Source organism: Myripristis murdjan, chromosome 22 (assembly GCF_902150065.1).
Source record: "Myripristis murdjan chromosome 22, fMyrMur1.1, whole genome shotgun sequence".
In the NCBI taxonomy this organism is placed as follows: domain Eukaryota; kingdom Metazoa; phylum Chordata; class Actinopteri; order Holocentriformes; family Holocentridae; genus Myripristis; species Myripristis murdjan.
Window position 1 is genome coordinate 18,925,120 of NC_044001.1, and position 19,726 is coordinate 18,944,845.

Below are 19,726 nucleotides of genomic sequence, written 5' to 3' on the forward strand. Positions count from 1 at the left end.
CCAAAACCCATTTACCTGCTATTGTTAATACGGAGTTTCAGTGAGGCATCACCGATGTCCAAATGGCTCTGAAAGAGAGACATTCACTGATCCATTTCTATTCCAAATTGCCATCTCCACAGGAATACCCCTCAGGAAGAATCTGTCTTTTTTGCAACGTAATACTGTTTTCTCATCAACTACTGCGGCTGAAAAATGCTTTTACACTCCGGTGCCATTTCCCTTTGCCAATACCTTTCATAAATAATCCCTGTAATCATTAGTGGCGCCGGATTGTAAATGCACTAAAGTTAATTGTTTGTGCGGAGAAAACAAAAACATAATCACTCAAATCCTGCTTCTCTGGGTTACTGGTAGCGAGAAAAGCCTGCCTGAAGGTCAAATGTATGCTATGGCACATTCCTGTATTGTTCTGCTGAAAGCTCCTTTAGGTTTTTGTTTCAAAGCTCAGGAACGAGGCAACACATCAAGAGCATTAAGAAGATACTGTGGCTTCAACTTCCTGTCAGCGAAGATGTAAACACTGCAGCGTAGTCGCAGAGACACTGTGCCTTCATCTGTTCATGCAAAACAGTCCCCGTATTAAATTCAAAATTTGTTTAGTGATAGCCTGTCCTCCTTGTTAATTCGTCTGTAATACACTCAGAGACTGGGCATCGCGGGTTCCCCTTTGCTTGAGTAGTCATAACAGTCATTCCTAATTGAGAGCCTGTCCTGACAAACGGGCCCAGAGGTACAGGACGCTAAAAAGAGTCCAATTAGCTGCTGCTTGATTGCCCACCCAGCCGGATGGTCCACGGGGAGGGAGCTTGAGATCCAGAAGTGTCCCTTGATTCGGCGCTTTGTTCAGAACCAGTCAGACCCATATGGCAGCTCAGACAGGGTGTTGATGAGGGTGTTTGTCACTTGTTTCAGCCAGTTGAGGATCCCTCATTATGGAAAAATGACATTGGTGTGATGTGGAGATGGGATGGGTGGGTGCAGTGTGTGTGTGTGTGTGTGTGTGTGTGTGCGTGTGTGAGTGTGACTCTCAATCTCCAGGGCAACACAGAGGCAAAAAGCACCAAGCAATTAAAAGTTTCTGCAGTTTTCATCCGGCATGGGCAGAGCGAGCCAGCTTTACTAAATTTGCAATATCTGATCAAATTTGTTGAGAGGAAGCGGTGATCTAAACAACAGTGCTTCCTGTTTTTTCCTTCTTTAAAAAAAAAAAAAATAAAATAAAAAAATAAAAATAACGAACGCTGTATGTTCCACAAAATCAAAAGATGCAGATACTTAAAATCAAAACTCCGGGATTGGCAGGGTTGTGAGTAACAGCAGACGGAGATGCTTGGCCACGCTAGGCAAGGTTAAGACAGGCTAGGCTCAGGAGAGTATAAGCCTACCCACAAACCACAGTGACTCATCAGGTCACCTTTCGGTTGATGAGACTCAAGGAGGACAGAAAAAGATAATCTCCCCTCTTGTAACTGTCTGTTGTTAGACACTCCATGGGTTGCTAAGGGCTTGAGTGCAGGGGAAACAGGAGTATGTTCCTCTGAATAGACAGTCCACTCATGAGCAGAGTGCCCAGCAGATACAGAGACTACTTCTAAGAGACACTGTCTGAAATGAAGGGCACTCTTGAAGGGCATCAGCAATTTCAAATTCAACTGCTTTTTATAGGCCACTTTTTCCTCACAGTTCAGTCGGAGTCTATGCGGAAATGCCAATTCCATTTCACCGTGTACGAAATCAGCCACAGCCACAGCCACTAAAAAAAAAAAAAAAGGTCATTTGCTCCAGGGGGACTGAATCATATCACCTGCAGTTAACCCCTTTGCGAGAATTGCCTCAGATCTAATTTACATAAAGGTGCAGTGCAAAGCCAATTACACCACACACCAGCTTTTTTTCCCCCCGTAAGCCAAAGCAAACACCTCTCACACCAGCAGTATTGTGAGCACCTGTGGGACTCTGCGGAGGTTTGCAATCTAATAAAGTTCACTGTCCTCAGAGCCACTGCTGAGCTATTAGGTGGAGAAAAGCAAATGAGGGCTATTTGCTTGCAAAGTAATGAAAAACAGCAAAGACGGAGATGTGGGATGTGACGGCTCGTTCGGAAAAGAAGCGAATAAGGCTAACAGACTTTGCTCAAGAAAAGCATATGGCCTCTGCTGCTGCGATGCCATAGCTGCCTGATTGTTATATAAACAGCTCTCGGGGAGGGTTCTCTAGCTTTTTTATCACTTTTGGTGTCTTCGACTTGTCTCAGCCGAGGGAGAAATCTAAGATAAGTCTGACTTCTAATTCACAGCGTTCTCGCCTGTATGTGAGACCAAGCCAAGCTGCTAAAATGTGCAGGAGGCAAAGTGGAAATCAACAATAGAGTGACGGTGTCGGGTGATAGGCAATGGATACCGCTGTTCTATTTTGAGGATGCAAGTGAAGATGCACACCATTTAGATCCCCTATGTGGGCATCAGATTGGGCACAATCCTGCTGCTGCTGCTGCTGCTGCCAGTTGAGGAGCTCAGCGGCTAGTGAAAGCTATTACTCGCCATTACCCCCTCTGTAAGGAGAGGGGTACTAAATACCAACCTTGCTTTTGCTGATTGCCACATGCCTACTCAAAATAGCAGTGGTAATTGGCCATATATCTCGCCGAGCAGCTGGGGTGACAGACACAGCCTCGCCAAGCGACAAAGTATCAATGACTGCCAACTTGTTCACTTCAGCGACAAGTCCTTGTCTTCAAAGTCTCACTCCCAAGCCACAGCATCCTGTTTTTCTATATCAGGCTAGGCCAAAGCCGCTGAAATCTGCACGGGACTTGGTGTCCGTTTGAATGAGTTTGTATTTATCCACTTTCTAAATGAAGATATCTTCATTTTGGCTCCATTTCTGGGGCACTTCACGAGCTAATCATGCGATCATATTGGCAGGAGGTTGGTTCGAGGTGGTGATAAAACCTCAGGACCATCTGTCGGCCTTTGATGTTGGTGGCGTCCCTTGACACACCGCTCCTGTCGGTCCCATTCCTTGAGGCTCAGTGGTAATTGGGTTAGCGAGAGGAAGTGTCATCAAGCCCAGGTTTGCCTCAGCCTCACTGGGCTTGGAAGCCTGTGCTTGGTGTCTCAGCTGCGCAAAGACAAGAGCAGAGGGACAGAGAGATAGGCAGATGGATAGATAGATATATATATAGATAGATAGATAAAGGTTGATGTACACATTAAAGCAGGTATGGCACGGTCCTTGCATAAGAGGTTTGAGATAACAAGATGTGTTCCCTAGTAACAGTGAAATGCAAGTGGAGGGCAGGTCCAGCCACTCCCATCTGCGCTCGGCTCCATGCATTAGAACACAAACACAGATGCTGCTTTAGCCTGTCACTGGCAAACTGTTGAATGGCTGATGCGTGTGTTCATGCATGTGTGTATGGGCATCTACTTGTATGCATGTGTCTGCGCAGGAGTACGTGCACCACATACTAGAGGCACTTGGCAGCGAAATGATGCATCACATCTTAATCAGCTTAGCCAAGTCTTGATTTAAATGAGTACTTTTTTTTTTTTTTTTTTACTTATTTATTTATTTATTTTTTAAACTTATGTCATCTTTCTATGATCCCATCTGCTCCTAATTCCTTCTAAAACTCTCCCAGGAGAGGGTATGTTTCATCCCCTGCCACGTCAAGAAAAATATACACATTTTCACCAGCACAAAATTATTCTATTTCTTCCCTTGGATCCTCATGTGCTCCTATGCTCATATGCAATCAGTGAGTAAGAGAGGCCCTTGACCTTTTGAAGACACATGGATTTCCTGTCATGGCTACTGGTAAAACGGAGGAAATTTATAGCTCCACTGTGTATCATTAAGCTCCATCCCTTCCCCCTTCCACCACAGTGTATAACAGCCACCTACACACCACTGTTAGTGCAGACGTGATGTCCCTATTACCCGTGTTGGCTCTCCTCCTGAGTGTTAGTATTCTGACAGGCTTTTAGGGGTAAGGAGTGTTACTCTGACAACAGAGGGACTGAGTGAAAAGAGCTGTTATGAAAGAGAGAGGAGGTGCCTGGCTCTGTGGAGCGCAGGGGAAATGTGCCTCTGGACCTACAGTATACAGATCCTTGAAAACTTAACACAAACCAAGCCTGCTGTCAGACAGCAACTGGCACATTCACCAATGGTGTGCTGCATGCAATAGTCAGCAGCTTTAGGATTTTTTTTTTTCTCAACAAAATCATTTCAAGACTGGAGCAGTGCTATGAAAACAGCTCTGTTCTTGCTAGGTGAAAGATTTCCCATGCCGGCAATAAAGCCTTGTTTCTTCGAACTCACAGATATAGGTAATGAAATTCAGCAGGCTGGGCTGACAAGTGAGGGGGAAATCTCATCTCATACTGCCACAGGGCAGCAGGCAGCTCCACACACCTGTGTTGTGCTTTGCCTCCCCTGGCCCCCGGGGGGATGACTCCTCTTCCTGATAGGGACCCAAGGAAGAGATGTCAGCAGTGCTGGCCTTTGTCACGCTGTCATCCTCTCCCTGACACGGCACTCGTCCAATTATCATCCTCTAATCGTCTTTTAATAAAAACTGAATGAGGCCTGAGGTGGTGGTGGTGGGGGGTGAGGCTGCCATAATTGCATCACAGGATCAAAACAAGTGTTTGATAATGGGATCTGCTTCAAAATGGCAGCCTCACTTTAAAGGACAAGTGCAGTTTTGGCATGAAATTAATGATAACATTGATGACTAATCATGTTTGGATGCTACACTTGGTATATTTATGGCATCAAATCCTTACTCACTGCTGATTGATTATCTATAATGTCAACAGACCACCCTCAGCGCTAACTAATGCAGGGCTAAGCAGCAACCAAATGCTCAAGTTTGCTCATGAATATTTTATTCTTTTACCTCAGGGGAGCCAAAAATGAACCATCTATTATGTCCGCAAAAGCTGGAATTTGCAACCTAACCATCACACCCCCTTGAATTATTGAACAGGCTTCCTAGAAAGGGGCTAGCCATGCTTTGTGATCTAAAGTCCTCTCGCTATATTACAAAATAAAGTGAAGTTTTCTGTGTTTCTCCGTGGCTGCGTCCTATCTGTGTGGCGGCGAGTAGCTCGGCCATACCTGCCTTAGGTCTTTGCACATCAGAAAGATGACGGAGAAAACATTATACACTGGGAGCTGGGAGAGAGAGAGAGAGAGAGAGAGAGAGAGAGAGAGAGAGAGAGAGAGAGAGAGAGAGAGAGAGAGAGAGAGAGAGAGAGAGAGAGAGAGAGAGAGAGAGGGAGGGAGAAAGGACAAATACGGTGTCCAAAATCTGGAAATGTCACTGTCTCCCCACAGCAGTGCAAAGTTTGCAGATGGTCCTCTTAAACTCCAGAAAATTAGGCCTGTATTTGGGTGGCAATTTTCATGGTACAGAACACTGATGGCCCTCTGGTAAAATCCTGCAAAGGCTTAGACAGTGATTGTATAAAGACCATGGTCTGTTTTACAGAGATTTAACATCTGCTAATCCGACTACTTTATTATAATGCAAGAGTATTTATAGTGGATGGATGCTAATGTGCGAGCTCAGATGGGAATAAAACACTTTTTTCTTAATATGCCATTTAGCTTTGTTAACAGCCGGAGTCATTTCCATCTGGGCCGCCGCAGAATAATAACTTGTTTCATAGAAGCTAAATGTCATACTTTAGCTCAAGATCGTACTTTAGCTGACAAGCGGATTAAGCTTATCACAAAGCGATGTGAAACAGATCTACTGCTTTTCTATAAAGTGGACATAAGAATGCGAACCACAATCAGATATAAGTGTCAGCATGTATACAGTCATATTTTCTTCAGCTGGAGTCAAGGACCAGGACACTACATGTACAAAGACACACACCTGGCAGGTCACAGCAGGGTGTTACATAAGGCCTAATTTGGGAGATATCCTTACAGTGTTCTTCATCACCAGCCTTCAAATGAATATGCAACAGCCATGAGCAGATAATTAAGACTGTGGAGTGGGGCTAAGGTTGGGTGTCTGGATGAGGCCACCCAAGATCATGAATTTTACATCCAGACTGGCAGCAAATGAAGTGAACTTCATTCATTAACTTTCCATGACAATATTCCAACCCAGAGACTTGTTGTGGAAAAAAAAAAAAAAAAAATCACACGGGTTTCTGAATGTGCATCAGTGCTGGCCATGCCTCCAAGGCGTGGGAATAACCATATTAGCGTCTTCTCGTGTTACCGCCCTATTGCAGCATTGTCAAAGCCTCTCTCTGCCCTATCGATTCTGATGATTATTAGGAGCTTAAAAGCTTCAGCCCTCCCTTCCTGCCTTCTTTTCTCCATCATGAAGACTGTAATTGCCATTTAAGGAGAGCGCGATGGCGTCAAATTCAAGGCCGTGCGCATTTGAGTGTCCAAATAAATGAATCCCATAATGCTTCACAAATGTAAATACTTGTGAGGGAAGGCTTGTTTCTCACACTAGTAGAACGCATATGACACTTGGTTTCAGAGTTCAAAAATAAGTGCAGAACTGGGGATCCAGGGTTTGAATTTTCCATCAGTTTTTTTCTTGCCCGATCTGATGAAAGTAATCAAGTCTTTGTTACAGATTTGGCCTCTGCCGTATGAGTTATTGACAGAGCAATCGGAGTGGAAATGGGAGTCGGCACACGGAAAGGTCTCCCACAAGGACAACTCTATCATTTTCAACCTTCCTATAGGAGAAATCTGATTGTTTAACGTCTAACGCAGCCTGCCTAACTTCACAAATTGAATTTGAAGCCGCAGCCTGCGTACCTGAGGACAACTGTCTTCTTTATTCACTATAACTAACTGTGAGTAAAGCAAACAAACACACACAGGCATCTCAGTCATTAGCTCATTTCATTTTTGCCATTGCAGGGCAACAGTTGTGTACATGCTACAGCTCAGCTGAGGAAGCCCAAGAGGAGGAGGGGGGTTGTTGATGGGAGCGGGGTTCAGCCATGGCAGGGAATGTGTTATTGGGAAGCAGGTCCATGCTCTGGAGCAGGGCCAAATGGTCTGGTATCTCCAAGGGCTGTTTAGTCAGATGCGCTGGCTGTGGTGATTAACATTTGGGCCTGAGTGACTCATCCCTGCTTCATCCTCAACCTAGAGACAATTATAGCGAGTCACACCACTCCAGGAACAGCCACTCCATCATTACCTGTGGGTCAACACTACACAGATGACACTGTCTCTCTTTCTCCTCTGTCCTGCCTGAAATCACTTTAACATTTTATGTAACGGAAACCTACTTCTACCTATTAGATGTTATTGTAAACAAGGGAAAGAGGGGTGTTGACAGATGGTGATGGGGTGACATCGATAAGCCTATTCAAAGCGATGTCATGATCAGAACGGCCCTTTTACAGCCATGGTTGGCTGACAAGCTGCAAGCTGTACAGTACTACAGTATTTGTCGGAGGTAATTAGCAGCGATTTGTGTGTCATGTTTGATTCATATGTGGATGTGTGAGACAAGATCCTGCTCTGTTATTTGTAATTTGTTGAGAACTCTTACTTGTAAGCCTTGAGAGGAAAAAGAGCTCGCTAAAGAGGCATACCAATGTGAAAATATGAAATATCATGTCACTGAGACGTATGGATTTTTATGTATTTATTTTCCTTTCTCCACCTCAGAACAACACCTCATCAGTTTTGTTCACCATATAAGGATGCTTTCATCACCAGCTGGTCAGCCATCACAGGAATAAAACACACCATAAACAAGTAAAAATTGGCAACAGTGGCAAAATACCCCTCTTCTTTGATTAGCAGTGTTGTGAGATTGAAAATGGGACAAGAGGAGGCGAGAAGCATCAAGATCCCCAGAGGTTTGAGCACGTCTGAGTTGAAGTACCTGCCAAAAATTGTAGCATGAATAACATAAGGCTGTAGGAGAGGAACAGTGGAGCAGAAAGGCGGATGCAGTGGCAGGGTCAAATTCTGAATATGACGTGGCATTGCAGTAAGGGGAGGCTTGTTTCCACAGATAAACATTGAAATAGAAAAGAGAGAGAAGGATTCTGCAACTTTTCTAGTCGCCAAATATGACAGAGTTGTAATTATTGGTATTTCAATATTTCATGTTGATTATTCTTCAAATAATATCACTGGAAGAAAAAAATCAATGAATCTTTCCTTTCTTCAAAGCACAACTATGGTGACACACTTATTCTTGGCTTAAATGTTAGCGGTCTTTCACTGGGGATTTTTCTCTCTGTTCACAAGCGTTCTTTTTATTCTTTTTCTTTTTTTTTTTTTTTAAGAATAATGTTATCCAGCCATAAATGGACCATCCGCTCCTGTATCCTTAATGGTCAATCAACTATTAAATTTTCATCAGCCGAATTGAGTAAAAGCAGACTTACGGCTCATTCTGCACATACTGTACGCACAAATGATCTGGTTAGCTGCTTTAATGACCTATGCTCATCAGCCTCCCCTGCGCCCTTGAAAACCAGATCAGTTCACATAGTTAATCCATCTCCATGGCCTAATGACACAACACAGGCCCTGCAAAGAGATTGCAGAAAATCTGCTACTTTTATTTATGATATTATGAAAGATTAAATGTTAGGAAATTTCCAATTCCAGATCTACCTTGCTGATTAGGGCTCATTTTATATGTTGATATCTCAAGAAATCTCTGCACTTACTTTACTTGATGGCGCTCCCACAAAGTTACTGAATAATGTTTTTCTGTAATTAACCAGTTCTTTGCATTTTATTGACTATAAATCATTCTCTGTCAACTGTAATGTTTTGAGATTTCAACAGTTCGACTGCCCTTGATGAAATCAAGCCCTGATTCATTAGAAATGGAGAAATGGCATTTTGAGAGCATGTTGCTATTTTAAATTAATGTATATCCTGTCGAAACAGAAACCAAATGCGATATCAGTTAAGGAGAAAAAGACTGTACGCATATTGTGAAATGGAAAAGTAGCTAACAAGGTCAAAACATATTTTTTTCGCATTCCATTTACAAACTACATGCCCATATCCACAGCCCAGTGTTAGTTTTAGAAGAACAGCTTTAGAAGCAGTAATAGTTTTAGAAAAAGAACAGCAACATTTTTGAGAAATTCTTCAAGCTTTAGGTTGATACGTATCACAAAGACAACCCCTCTCAAACTGAGTGACCTATTTTAACAACGAATGCAGGGGATTTCTCAGTCCTTCTAGACCTTAGTGTAGCATTCAACACATTTGATCTTGCAATTTTAATTTACCAGCTGAAATACTGGGTGGATTTCACCACCGGCACAGCACTGAGTTATGCAAGATTCCACCTCTCAAATAGAAGCTTTAACAACAGGCAATTCTTCATTTAGTTCAACAGATATCACCTGGGGGATCCCTCAGGGTTCGATTGCAGGCCCCATTGTTTTCTCCCTCTTCATGCTCCCTCATGACAGCATCATTTAAAAAGTCTCTTTTCATTGCTATACATATTTGATGAGATGACTTTTATGCCTCAAAGACACCACTGAGTTGTGTAAACAATTTGGAATAGTCTTGTATGGCCCCTCCAGCTCCAGATATCTACTTCTACATCATCTTCTTTGTCCAACACAAGGTCAGAATACCCAAAACTTCACAAGTAATCTTTGAGAATGAATTAACTTTTGTGAAGAGCCAAAGCAAATCATTGTTTCTAGTCATACTTCATACTACTGAGCAAGACATAAAAAAATCATTTTTTTCCCTCCACAGACACAGAGATCATACATGCCTCCATCTCATTCAGACTACAGCTATTACCTCCATTCCTGCCTAAGGCAAAAGTCACCCTTACATCTCCAGCTCATTCAGCATGCAGCAGCTAGAACTTTAACTAGCAGCAAATGAAGGGAACATATTATCCTCAATTTCAACATCTTTCCACTAGGTAGATAGATATAGAGGTGGAAATAGAGATGGTTTTAAAATTTTAGTGCTCCTGCTGAAAGCATGTCTCTTTTCACTATACAGTACAGCCTTGGTTCTCTTTCACACCCTATAATCCATTTGTATGTTCTGAAATAACAAGTTGTTTGATACATTGTTCTTCTTTTTTTTTTTTTTTTTCATTTGGTTGGGTTGGCTTTGTCATGGCTCAAATAAAAGCGCACCAAGGCATGTAAACCAAAGTGACATGTTGCTTATTATTGATCAGAGAAGAAAGCACATAAAGAGAAGATGTTATTTTCTCATGTGTCAACATATCAGCCACGTTCAAATAAAAATAAGCTGAGACCACCTCTTTCAAGTGCGCTGGTTTGAAATTTTGATGTGCACCAGGGTTTGGTAAAGGTGTTCTCACGACCCAAAAAAAGCCCATCATGAGTACAATGTGTGCCGTGGTCATAAAACTAGTTCAAAATAAAATGAATGAAAATTATTTAAAAAAAAAAACAGTAATGGTGTGAGCAGTGGGATATACCTTCTCACAATGGTATGAGAAAGCAAGATAAAAGGATCACAGGAAGTCTTAAAAGTGCGCTTTAAGAGGAGACTTAAGAGATAGACTTAGCCACCCTAATCTCCTGTGGAAGGTTGTTCCAGAGTTTTGGGGCCCTGATGGCAAACACAGTGTCACCTTTGTATTTTTATTTTTTTTTTTAAATCTGGATTTAGGAGCCGCCAGAAGAGCAGCATTTGAGGACATTAGGCTGGCCATGTCTGCACCATCTTTTAAATCACATTTTATAGACTTGTTTTCATGTAATGGCCTCCCTTTTAATGTTGTATTTAATATTGCTATTTTAATGTCCTCTTTAATTGTTTTACTGTTCCTGCTTTTATGCCTCCCCGCTAAAGCACCCTGTAAACTCGTGCTTATGGGCAGTGCCTAGTCTATTATTGTTATAAATGTATTGGTCTCACACCACTTCATGCTGCTCTGCTCTGTATTAAGAAGTGAAGACGCCTGAGTAAGACTATGTGGGCCTGTAATGGCAACAGTCTGCTCTGCCAGTCTCTGCTGTCAAACATGTCACAGTGCCATTTTGGGGCAAGTAGGGCACTGAGAAAAAGCTGCTTTTAACAAACTAAAGCCATGGCCGGAGCAGCCTCCCATGTCCTTCCAGTATTTATACTAACACACACGACTTAATTTTTTTTATCAGCATTATCAGCAACAATTCAATAGGAAACTGGTTTGCTTATTTATTCTATTACACATCAAAATCAGCGCAGTTAGAGGAAATTGGATCCAATGTGGAAATCATCCTCAAGTCAATCGCTGTAATTTCATACACATTTCCACTATTTCCGTATCATCTGCTCTGTAGGAGTGGAGTGAACTCCCTCTGTGTCCTGCGGAGATGCTGAGGTTATTCAGAGTACAGTAAGAGGCATTTGTGACGTGGTCCATCTACAGAGCAATTCCAGGCAGCTATTTCAGCCTGTGATAAGTGTGAAGCTCGGGGGGAGTTGGATGGTATATAGAAGTGGGGCAGAGTGGTGCCAGCTGACTTCCCCCCACCGAGCTCCCCATTATCACCACTATATGAAGGCATATGCAGCTTTACGCTTTGCTCCGCAGCACAAATCACTGTTTAATTGCTAAATGTACAACTTCAAGAGCACATTGTCAACAGTGGCAAACAGGGAGAAAGAGCAGAGGAGCACTGGCAGAGGCAGGACTTTCCTCGCTGGAGCAAAGCCTTTTATTTCAGTCACAGCACTTCTTTATGGATGAGGTGAATAATCCTGTCAACACAGTGCGCCGGCTGCCAACATGCTGTGAATTATCCAATTATGATTTGTTTTTCAGCTGACTTCTAGGATTTTCATGTGTTGGTCCATCCGCTTAACTAGAAAGAGAATGCCCGACATACTGTACTAACCAGACAGGAGTTGGTTATATAAGAGATAGAGCTCTGCGCTGTTACTGTTACTGTTGTTTTATCTTATTGACCCAACTAGGAAAGCAACCCACACTGGCACTTAGCATAGAGGCACAGGCTTCAGCATGACCCTGATAGTTGAGCCCATACCAGCGCCTCAGATAAAGGCTCCGGTGGTGCCAGTGGGGACGGTGTAAAACCAGTGATACTTGATAAAGCACTGGGAGAACTCATCCCTACAGCTGCAGAGGTGATATTCAGAGCGTTTGGCTGGACTGTGTTATCTTAAGTGCACACAGGAACAGTGAATAGCAGCCCATAGACACCTCGGATAGAGGTTAGTCTTAAAAGAGGAGAGATATATCCTCGGTGGGCCCCACAGGCACTTGTCAGTGAGTGTAGAGTGTGACTCATGGACAGCGGCAGGCAGACAGGCAGGCGAGCCTTTCCCCGACCAGGACCACTAGAGAGCCCAGCGGAGCCCCTGGCCCTCTCTAACTCATCCCAAACCCAACTAGCTGTCAGTACCTGCTGCGGGAAGCAAATGGATGGCGAGGGAGGCTAGCATTGCCACTGACAGTGATTTCATCTTCCCTTGTCACTCAGGCAATATTAGATTCAACATCTATCCAGGGGTGTGAGTCAAGTGTGATAACTTGTGTTAATCACCCGTGGCTTTTTCCGCAGGGACACAAATCCACTTTAAAGTTTCCCTGTTTGTTGTTTATGCCAAGTGGAAACTGTCCAATGTGACTGAAAATATGGCTTCACACTAATGGATTAAAAACCCATCAATTTTCTACTTATCATTTGTTCTTTCCCCCCGCTATTCTTTCTCTCCACATTTAGAAGCACATAAATAGATAAAAATACTAAGTGATGAGAACAAATGTGCTGGCTATGAATAAAAGAGTGGAAGGGAATGATGTCTCCGTGGGCCAGATATTTTTCCAAAGACGGAATGCTTGAAATGAGCTTCAATTATTAATTAGCAACAACCAGAAGGACGAGTAAGTAAGGAAGAGAGTGGGAGAGAAACGGAGGGGTTTATAGAAAATGGATGAATTTTCTGTACTGATTTGTCTTACATATGGATATTTTCGTGCACTTGGCCTTTACATCCATTTAACAGGGGAAAATACTCTCTATCATGTGTGATGGCTGAAATTCTGCAGAGATGACTGATAAAGTCTGTTCTCCACATGATGGAGATGATAGGGGTGTGAAGGATACAGGAAGAGTAATAGAGTCCTGCTGCTACACACCCCGAAGGCCATTCATACCAAGTAGTGCCTTTGTGCTTTTTGGCATGGTTCCCTATCAGTAGTTACCCACTATTGGCTCCTAAAACACATCTGGATGAGTTTGTCATCACCGTACCCCACATGCTACTGTCATGCTGCCCACCTTCAGCTTGGAGTTGGCTGCCAAGCGTTATTCACTCAAACATTTAATGACCTGAATGCAACCAAGAAGGGACGCTGCACTAACACTCGACTCTCTCTGGGTAGGACGGGCGTGCTACAAGTCCTTCGGCAACAATTAGCCGTGTGTGTCGAAAGCCAGGCAGCCGTTGCAGTTCTGAACAACCACAGTCTTGGCCTCAAGTCACAGAAGGGAAAAAGGGGGGAAAACACTCACACTCGCACACATACACTCAGGGACTGGAGATGTTAGCTATTAATAGTTTGTGAGCTTTACCCCATCAGAGCAGTAAAGCGGCCTCACTCCGTAGCCTAATTGCATTTCCCAGTGCTTCTCGTCACCGTTTCATTTTTATTTCTCTTTCATTTCGCCTTTTTTTCTTTTTTGTCGCCCTTTCTTTCATTTTTTTGCTGTCTGTCACTTGTTGTCACTTAATTAATTAATAATTAAGCATGCCAAATAGAGCAAGGAAGGCCACAACAGCTTGTTTGGGACATCACGCAGCATGGAGTGTGTGTGTCTGTGTGTGTATGTATAATCACATTCGAGGATGGTGCTGCTACAGTATGTGTGCAGGCAACTTTTGTTACACTAAATTTTCTCGAGGCAGTAAGTTGTCCACAGTTATTGCATTCTTTTGCTTCACTTCCTGCCTTCAAGGGGGGAGAAGAACAGCAAGATGTAATATTGCAGCACCTACACTGGACAAAAACAATATTCTCCGCTCCCTAGACACACACTAGTTTTCTCTGCCGGGGTAAAAACTTTCAGCTTTGTCTAACTATCGGACCAAGTAGGTTACCACAGTTAGAGTAAAAATTAGATGAATTGACAGTATGGTATTTGCTAATAGGCATTCACCATATTTTCAAATCATGCTCCATATGTCATGTTTACAAATGTCGGAGTCAGACAAAACACGATTCAACACTACGAAAAACAGAGGATATGAAAAACCATATTGAAACACAAACTAGGCCACCCATTAGCTACCATTAACTAATGTTTCGAGAACAGCTAACTCGCCACTGGGACCACACTAGCCTTTGGTCTTTGCGGTAAGATGCTGCCGTGTGTTCCAGATGACAGGGGCCCAGGGCTTTGGGATGAAGCTGTAGTGTTTTCCCAGGCAACACAGCATATTGGTGGCCATCTGCCTCTCTCCAAGCAGCCTCTTCACACTGTGCCAGGCCGCCCACCCACAGAGTCCAGAGGCCAGGAGCGCTCTGCCCCCAGAGACCCAGCGCCCCTCTCCCCCATGGCCTCTCTGCCATCGTCAGCTAGCAACTGGCACCGAGGTGGCGATCACTGCAGCGAGACAGAAAATAACCAATCTAGGCTGTACGGTGTAATAGGCCCACAGTGAGCTCTGTTAAGTATTTAGCTGGCACATTATTTGTTGTTTTGGCTTTGGGATGTGAAAAGAAACAAAATGATTATTGCTTATCCAGCTAAAAGTGTATGCACGCTCCATCCCTTTCTTCCTCAAAGCCCTTCCATTCTAGTCAAAGGCTTCAGTGAACTTCACCATATCAAACGTTCAAAGCAAGGCGTGTAGATGAATCCTGTCGCTCTCGCAATCATCAGTCTGTTGTCACTGTCTATGACTGAAACATGAAATGATGAATAATCCCACAGGCAGCATCCTGACAAGCAAAAAAAACTAGCCTTGTAAACACAGCGCTTCCAGGCACATGTAGCATTATATAATGAGGCTCCACTGTAAAACCCATAAAGATGTCTTGGGTTACATGCAACGAGTCTGAAACATTACATTATCTTCTATCTGCAGCGTGACAGCATCTTATGAAACATGTAAGATAATGACAATACTGAAATAAAGCATTTCCGTGCAGCGCAGGCACTTAAACACACATTGCACACACACACACACACGCACATACACACACACACCTCCCAGACAGCTACGATGTAACACCTGTCATGGAATCCAGGTCTCCGGGAGAGAAGCCATTTGCCTTCATGCTGAGGTTGTTGAATGGAGACCATGAGAAATACAGTTCTAATTTGATTAGTCGGGTCCCTCATTTGGACACATTGGCAGCACTCTGGCCAAGCTGAGATTAACTGTCAAAGCCTACAGGATTCCTGCCAGAGACAATAAGAGGCTGGAAATGCCCACTGCCATCCTAACAGGCTGGGTATTTACAGTAGAAGGTTAAATTGTTGCTGGCGATGCACTTCCTGAGCAATACAAGTTGCCAACTGTTGACAGGTGGCACTGTTCATAGTATATACTGGCAATATCATCACTATCAAAAGTGGCATGAATTTATTGACCTAGTTTCTTTGTGTGCTGAGCACAAACCAGGTCCTGACAGTTTATACAGACTAGCTGGAGACAGCTAGAAATGTTCATTCCAAAGTTGGGAGCGCAATTAAATTCTTGGAGCTGTCACCAAGCACCGAACGGCGCGGCATCGCAAACTTAACAACACGCCTCAAAGAGAAGTTCTGCCGCTGAAGCAGCTATTGTCAACAATTATGTCCCATCCTCTTCGCCCCCCATTTCTCCACTAATGTGTTTGTCTCTCTATATGAATGGCTGCTCATTAGGAGCAGGACGAAACAACAGGTTTGTGAAAGTGGGACTGGACCTGTCAACGGTGGGCTGTTTAGGGCTCATTTTTATGGTGGTGGTGGATACTGTGTTTATCAAAAGGAGATTTTCTCTGAGTGCAGGTGGAGAGACAACAAGCCTCTCATTGGCTGTGGAGGGATATCCACCTCCTCATTGGCCGTTCCCAGTCCAAGCCCTGGAGAATCAGCTGTTTCCTCCCAGCCTACAGCCTTCTCCACATAATTAGCTACCAATGCTGCTCACCCTCTCCAATCAAAGGGCAGCTATTGAGAGTGAGGTGCCATGGGGACGATGTAATTACCCTTGACACTGAAAGGACCTCTCTCTACCCAAACCCATACTGATGGGATTGAGTGCTTATTAAAACTTTAGAGAGCTGAAGCTTGCCAGACTGGTGGCAAAGAGAGTGTTGGGCAGAGGGTCCTGCAGGGAGGGGAGGGGGAGCACGAGAGAGAGAGAGAGAGAGAGAGAGAGAGAGAAATGTGAGCCTGTCTTCAGATAGGACCCACCAGGCTGAGAGCTTCCTGACACCTGAGATTGACAGCGATACCAGAGCGCGCTGCACATACATTGTGAAACACACTGGGTGGGCAGGAACCCATGAGAGCCTGTCTGTGGGTGACTGCCGCCCAGTTTCTCCCGTCATGTGAGACAGTTTGACACACAGAGTCAGCCTTGCCTTTCTGTAGACAATCATATTGGGCGAGTCGTCCTCTGGATCAGTGGTGCCCACCCCCGCCGCCTGGTCTCTGGACCCCTCCGCCATCTTCTCTCAGTCCTGTCAGAGAGGCAAACACAACAAGTCAACAACTCACGTGATCCCAGTTCATGAGATATGTGTCCATGGGACAGTGGAGCTGAACAAAGTGATTATTTTAAATGCCAATCACATTACGGCTACTCCATTTCCTCTGGGACTCAAATTCCTTCAGCCTTTATTGTTGTGACATTCATTCAGCTGCCAAAAATGTTTGCAGCTCCCTTGCGGGGGAGACGGCTGTCACAATACGGGCAGATAAGACAGCTCAGCCAGTCAGACGCAGAGGCCTAGGTGAATATCGACTGAGCTGCACAGTCAAATCACGAAAACAAGTCCGGCTGGCTGCACGCCGCGCGGCCGAGACTTATGTACACAGCACAGTCTGTGTGTGTTTACATAGCTTCTGCTGATTAGCTACAGATAGTCAATGTGGCCGTGAAGTTGATGAGTCAGCGCCGTTTCACAAGGGACTGATGTTCATAACACATGCATGAGGCCGTGTAGATGTGATATTGATAGTCCAATACGGGCCAGCGTGCATGTGTGTGTCTGTGTGTGTGTGTGCGATCTGATCATCAGTAAATACTGTGAAATTGTGAATGTGCCAGAGTTCAAACAAGCATGTGTGTGTGCGTGCACGTGTGTGTGTGTGGGTGGGTGGGTGTGTCTAACATTAACCATTAGTAAGTGATGACTCTCCATTAACTGCAGTGATGCGATGGTCACCTTTGATCTCTCTGTTCTCTCCACATTAACCCCCCCAGGCGTCATGTGTCCTGCTGTAATGTAAAGCTCTGAGAGCCTGTGTTCAGGGATTATTCACAACCTCCACACAACCCCCATCACTTTCTCTCCACCGTGTCTCCCACTCTCCCTCTCTCAGGAGCATTAATTCTGCTTAACTAAGGATTTCCATAACCTGCGTCGGCAACAGGGCTGCAACAGTCTCCTCTTAGCCCCCTCTCCCCTTTGCCATTGAAGGTCCCTGTGTGTATTTAACAGGTTAAAGCATTTGTTAGTCCTTTAATCGTGTGCGGGAAAGAGGGGCGGGGAGGCGGATTACACTGTTTGACACATTCATAATTTTTGGTACTTATAAAAATGGAGAGTGAGAGGATAAAGCTGCCAGGAACAGAAGAAACCCATATCACACGGCTCACTGGGCTTCACTATTTACTGTAATAACTGTTTGTGTTTGAACAGGAAACTCTTTGCTGAGCTATTGAGGAGAAGCTGGGGGGATAAAAGACCAGAGCACAGAGACATGTTTCATGACAGGCAGCCAGACTGGCACACATGAACAGGCACAATATGAAATTTTCATACATTGACTGAACTGGCAATGCGGCATCTTGCCAAGGGGCAGCCGCTGGAGAGTGTGTTGGAGGAGTCGAATTATGTAATTGAGAACCTGCAATGTAACAGCTTTGAACAACTACATATGCTGGCTCTGGTGGAGAGACGGACATATTCAGATCAATTTGTTAAGATTTAACACGCCACCAGATTACATGCGGGGTGGCGTCACCACAGTGTATAACTGTTCACCAATTAAATCTGCTACACCACGGAGCATGGGGATGCACATGAGTGAATAAGCAATCATATGCTCTCGCTCCACCGTTGATTATTGCCACCAGAAATGTGCAGTGCAGCACAGGCTAGCACGTCTGTGCTCTGTTTAGATTGTGAACACATTAGACAGCTAATCTTTGCATCAGCCTGGAAGACTGTATAGAAAGGCAGGCGGTATAGATTGCACAGCACCTGGGTGAAGACAACAATAGTGTGCCAATAGGTCCCCTGTGGACAGCAGGGAGGGAGCTGTAATTCTAGAGAACTACTTCCTCCTCGCCGAGCTGCCCGAGCATGCAAATCAAAGTCCGCAGAAGACCCATCCAAGATGCTAATTAAAAGCTTGTGTCAAAGTGAACAGGATGGAGCGCAGGCACTGACATTCAATGAAACGCAGCCAGAGAGCAAACACATGCACTTGATGCACTGTATGTACACTTGTGCGTGCGCCCATGCACACACACACACACACACACACACAAATATCCAAGCCCACTGCACACACAGGCAAGCCGATTTATGATGACACAAACACATATGGACAAACACAGCCTGAAACAGACACACGGCGTAGAACCCCCCTGCAGCAGCTCAAACCAAGCCAACACACGCCCAGTCAGGTGAAATAAACTGAGAGAGTTCACATGCAGACATGCACAAAAAAAATAAGCCATGCACTAGATCCATCCAGTACCGTGTTGTGATTGAGTCCCAAAGCCCCATTCAGTCCCAGCAGGCAGACAGCCTAATGCAATGTAACTTCTGTGACACCTGACAGCTGCCACTAATGAAGCATTCATTACCTTAGAAACAAAATAATGCCTGGTCCACTCTGCTCCCCCGTTTGGCTCCCCCTTAGCAACAAGCAGCAGGCAGGTTCATGGTATAATTGGCAGAGGGGGAGAAGGGGATGAAGAAGACAGGGGATGAAAGCAGTGAAGCAGAGAGAGAGAGAGGGAGAGAGCGCGAGAGACTGAGAGAGAGAGAGAGAGAGAGAGAGAGAGAGAGAGAGAGAGAGCAGCTGGCTGGTCACTGCAGTATTCCTCTATTCCTCCTCTTCTCTCTTCACCAGTCCTGCCTTGCCCCGGCAGTTCAGGAGATGCTCACATGTGCGCACCACACTCATCCCCTCTCTCTCCGTCTGCATGTGCCTCAGTCTGAGCGAGAGAGCGTGTGTGTGTGCGTGTATGTGAGACACACCGAGAGAGAGAAAGAGAGAGAGAGAGAGAGAGACGGAGGGAGAGAGAGAGAGAGAGAGAGGCTGAGCAATAGAAATAGGCAGATCAAGTTAGTAAAAGGGGGAGGGATGTAGGAATTAGAGAGAATATAAAGAGAAAAAATGAAGGAGGAGAGACAGACTGAGCGTGTGTGTGTGTTTGTGTGCGCAAGAAAGCGAGTGAGTGTGTGTATGAGAGAGCGAGAGAGCGGTGGATGTACACAGAAGAGGAAAGGAGGACAGAGAGGCAGAGAGATGCACACTGCAGCAGCGCC

At 44.6% G+C, this 19,726-nt stretch overlaps 1 protein-coding gene across 5 annotated transcripts in view; it reads right to left on the bottom strand.

The window, feature by feature from the left end:
- The window catches only part of LOC115380713 (regulator of G-protein signaling 6-like), a 42,490-nt gene that overhangs the window by 21,409 nt on the left and 1,355 nt on the right, over window positions 1–19,726 (bottom strand). For 4 of the 5 annotated variants that reach the window (XM_030081894.1, XM_030081893.1, XM_030081891.1 and 1 more), the window contains one exon: window positions 16,580–16,678. In XM_030081894.1, the coding sequence (XP_029937754.1) occupies window positions 16,580–16,666 (87 nt within the window). In that variant the 5' untranslated portion in view covers window positions 16,667–16,678. Of the gene's footprint in view, window positions 1–16,579; window positions 16,679–19,038; window positions 19,435–19,726 lie in introns of those variants that run through there. The other variant, XM_030081892.1, reaches the window with a different exon arrangement.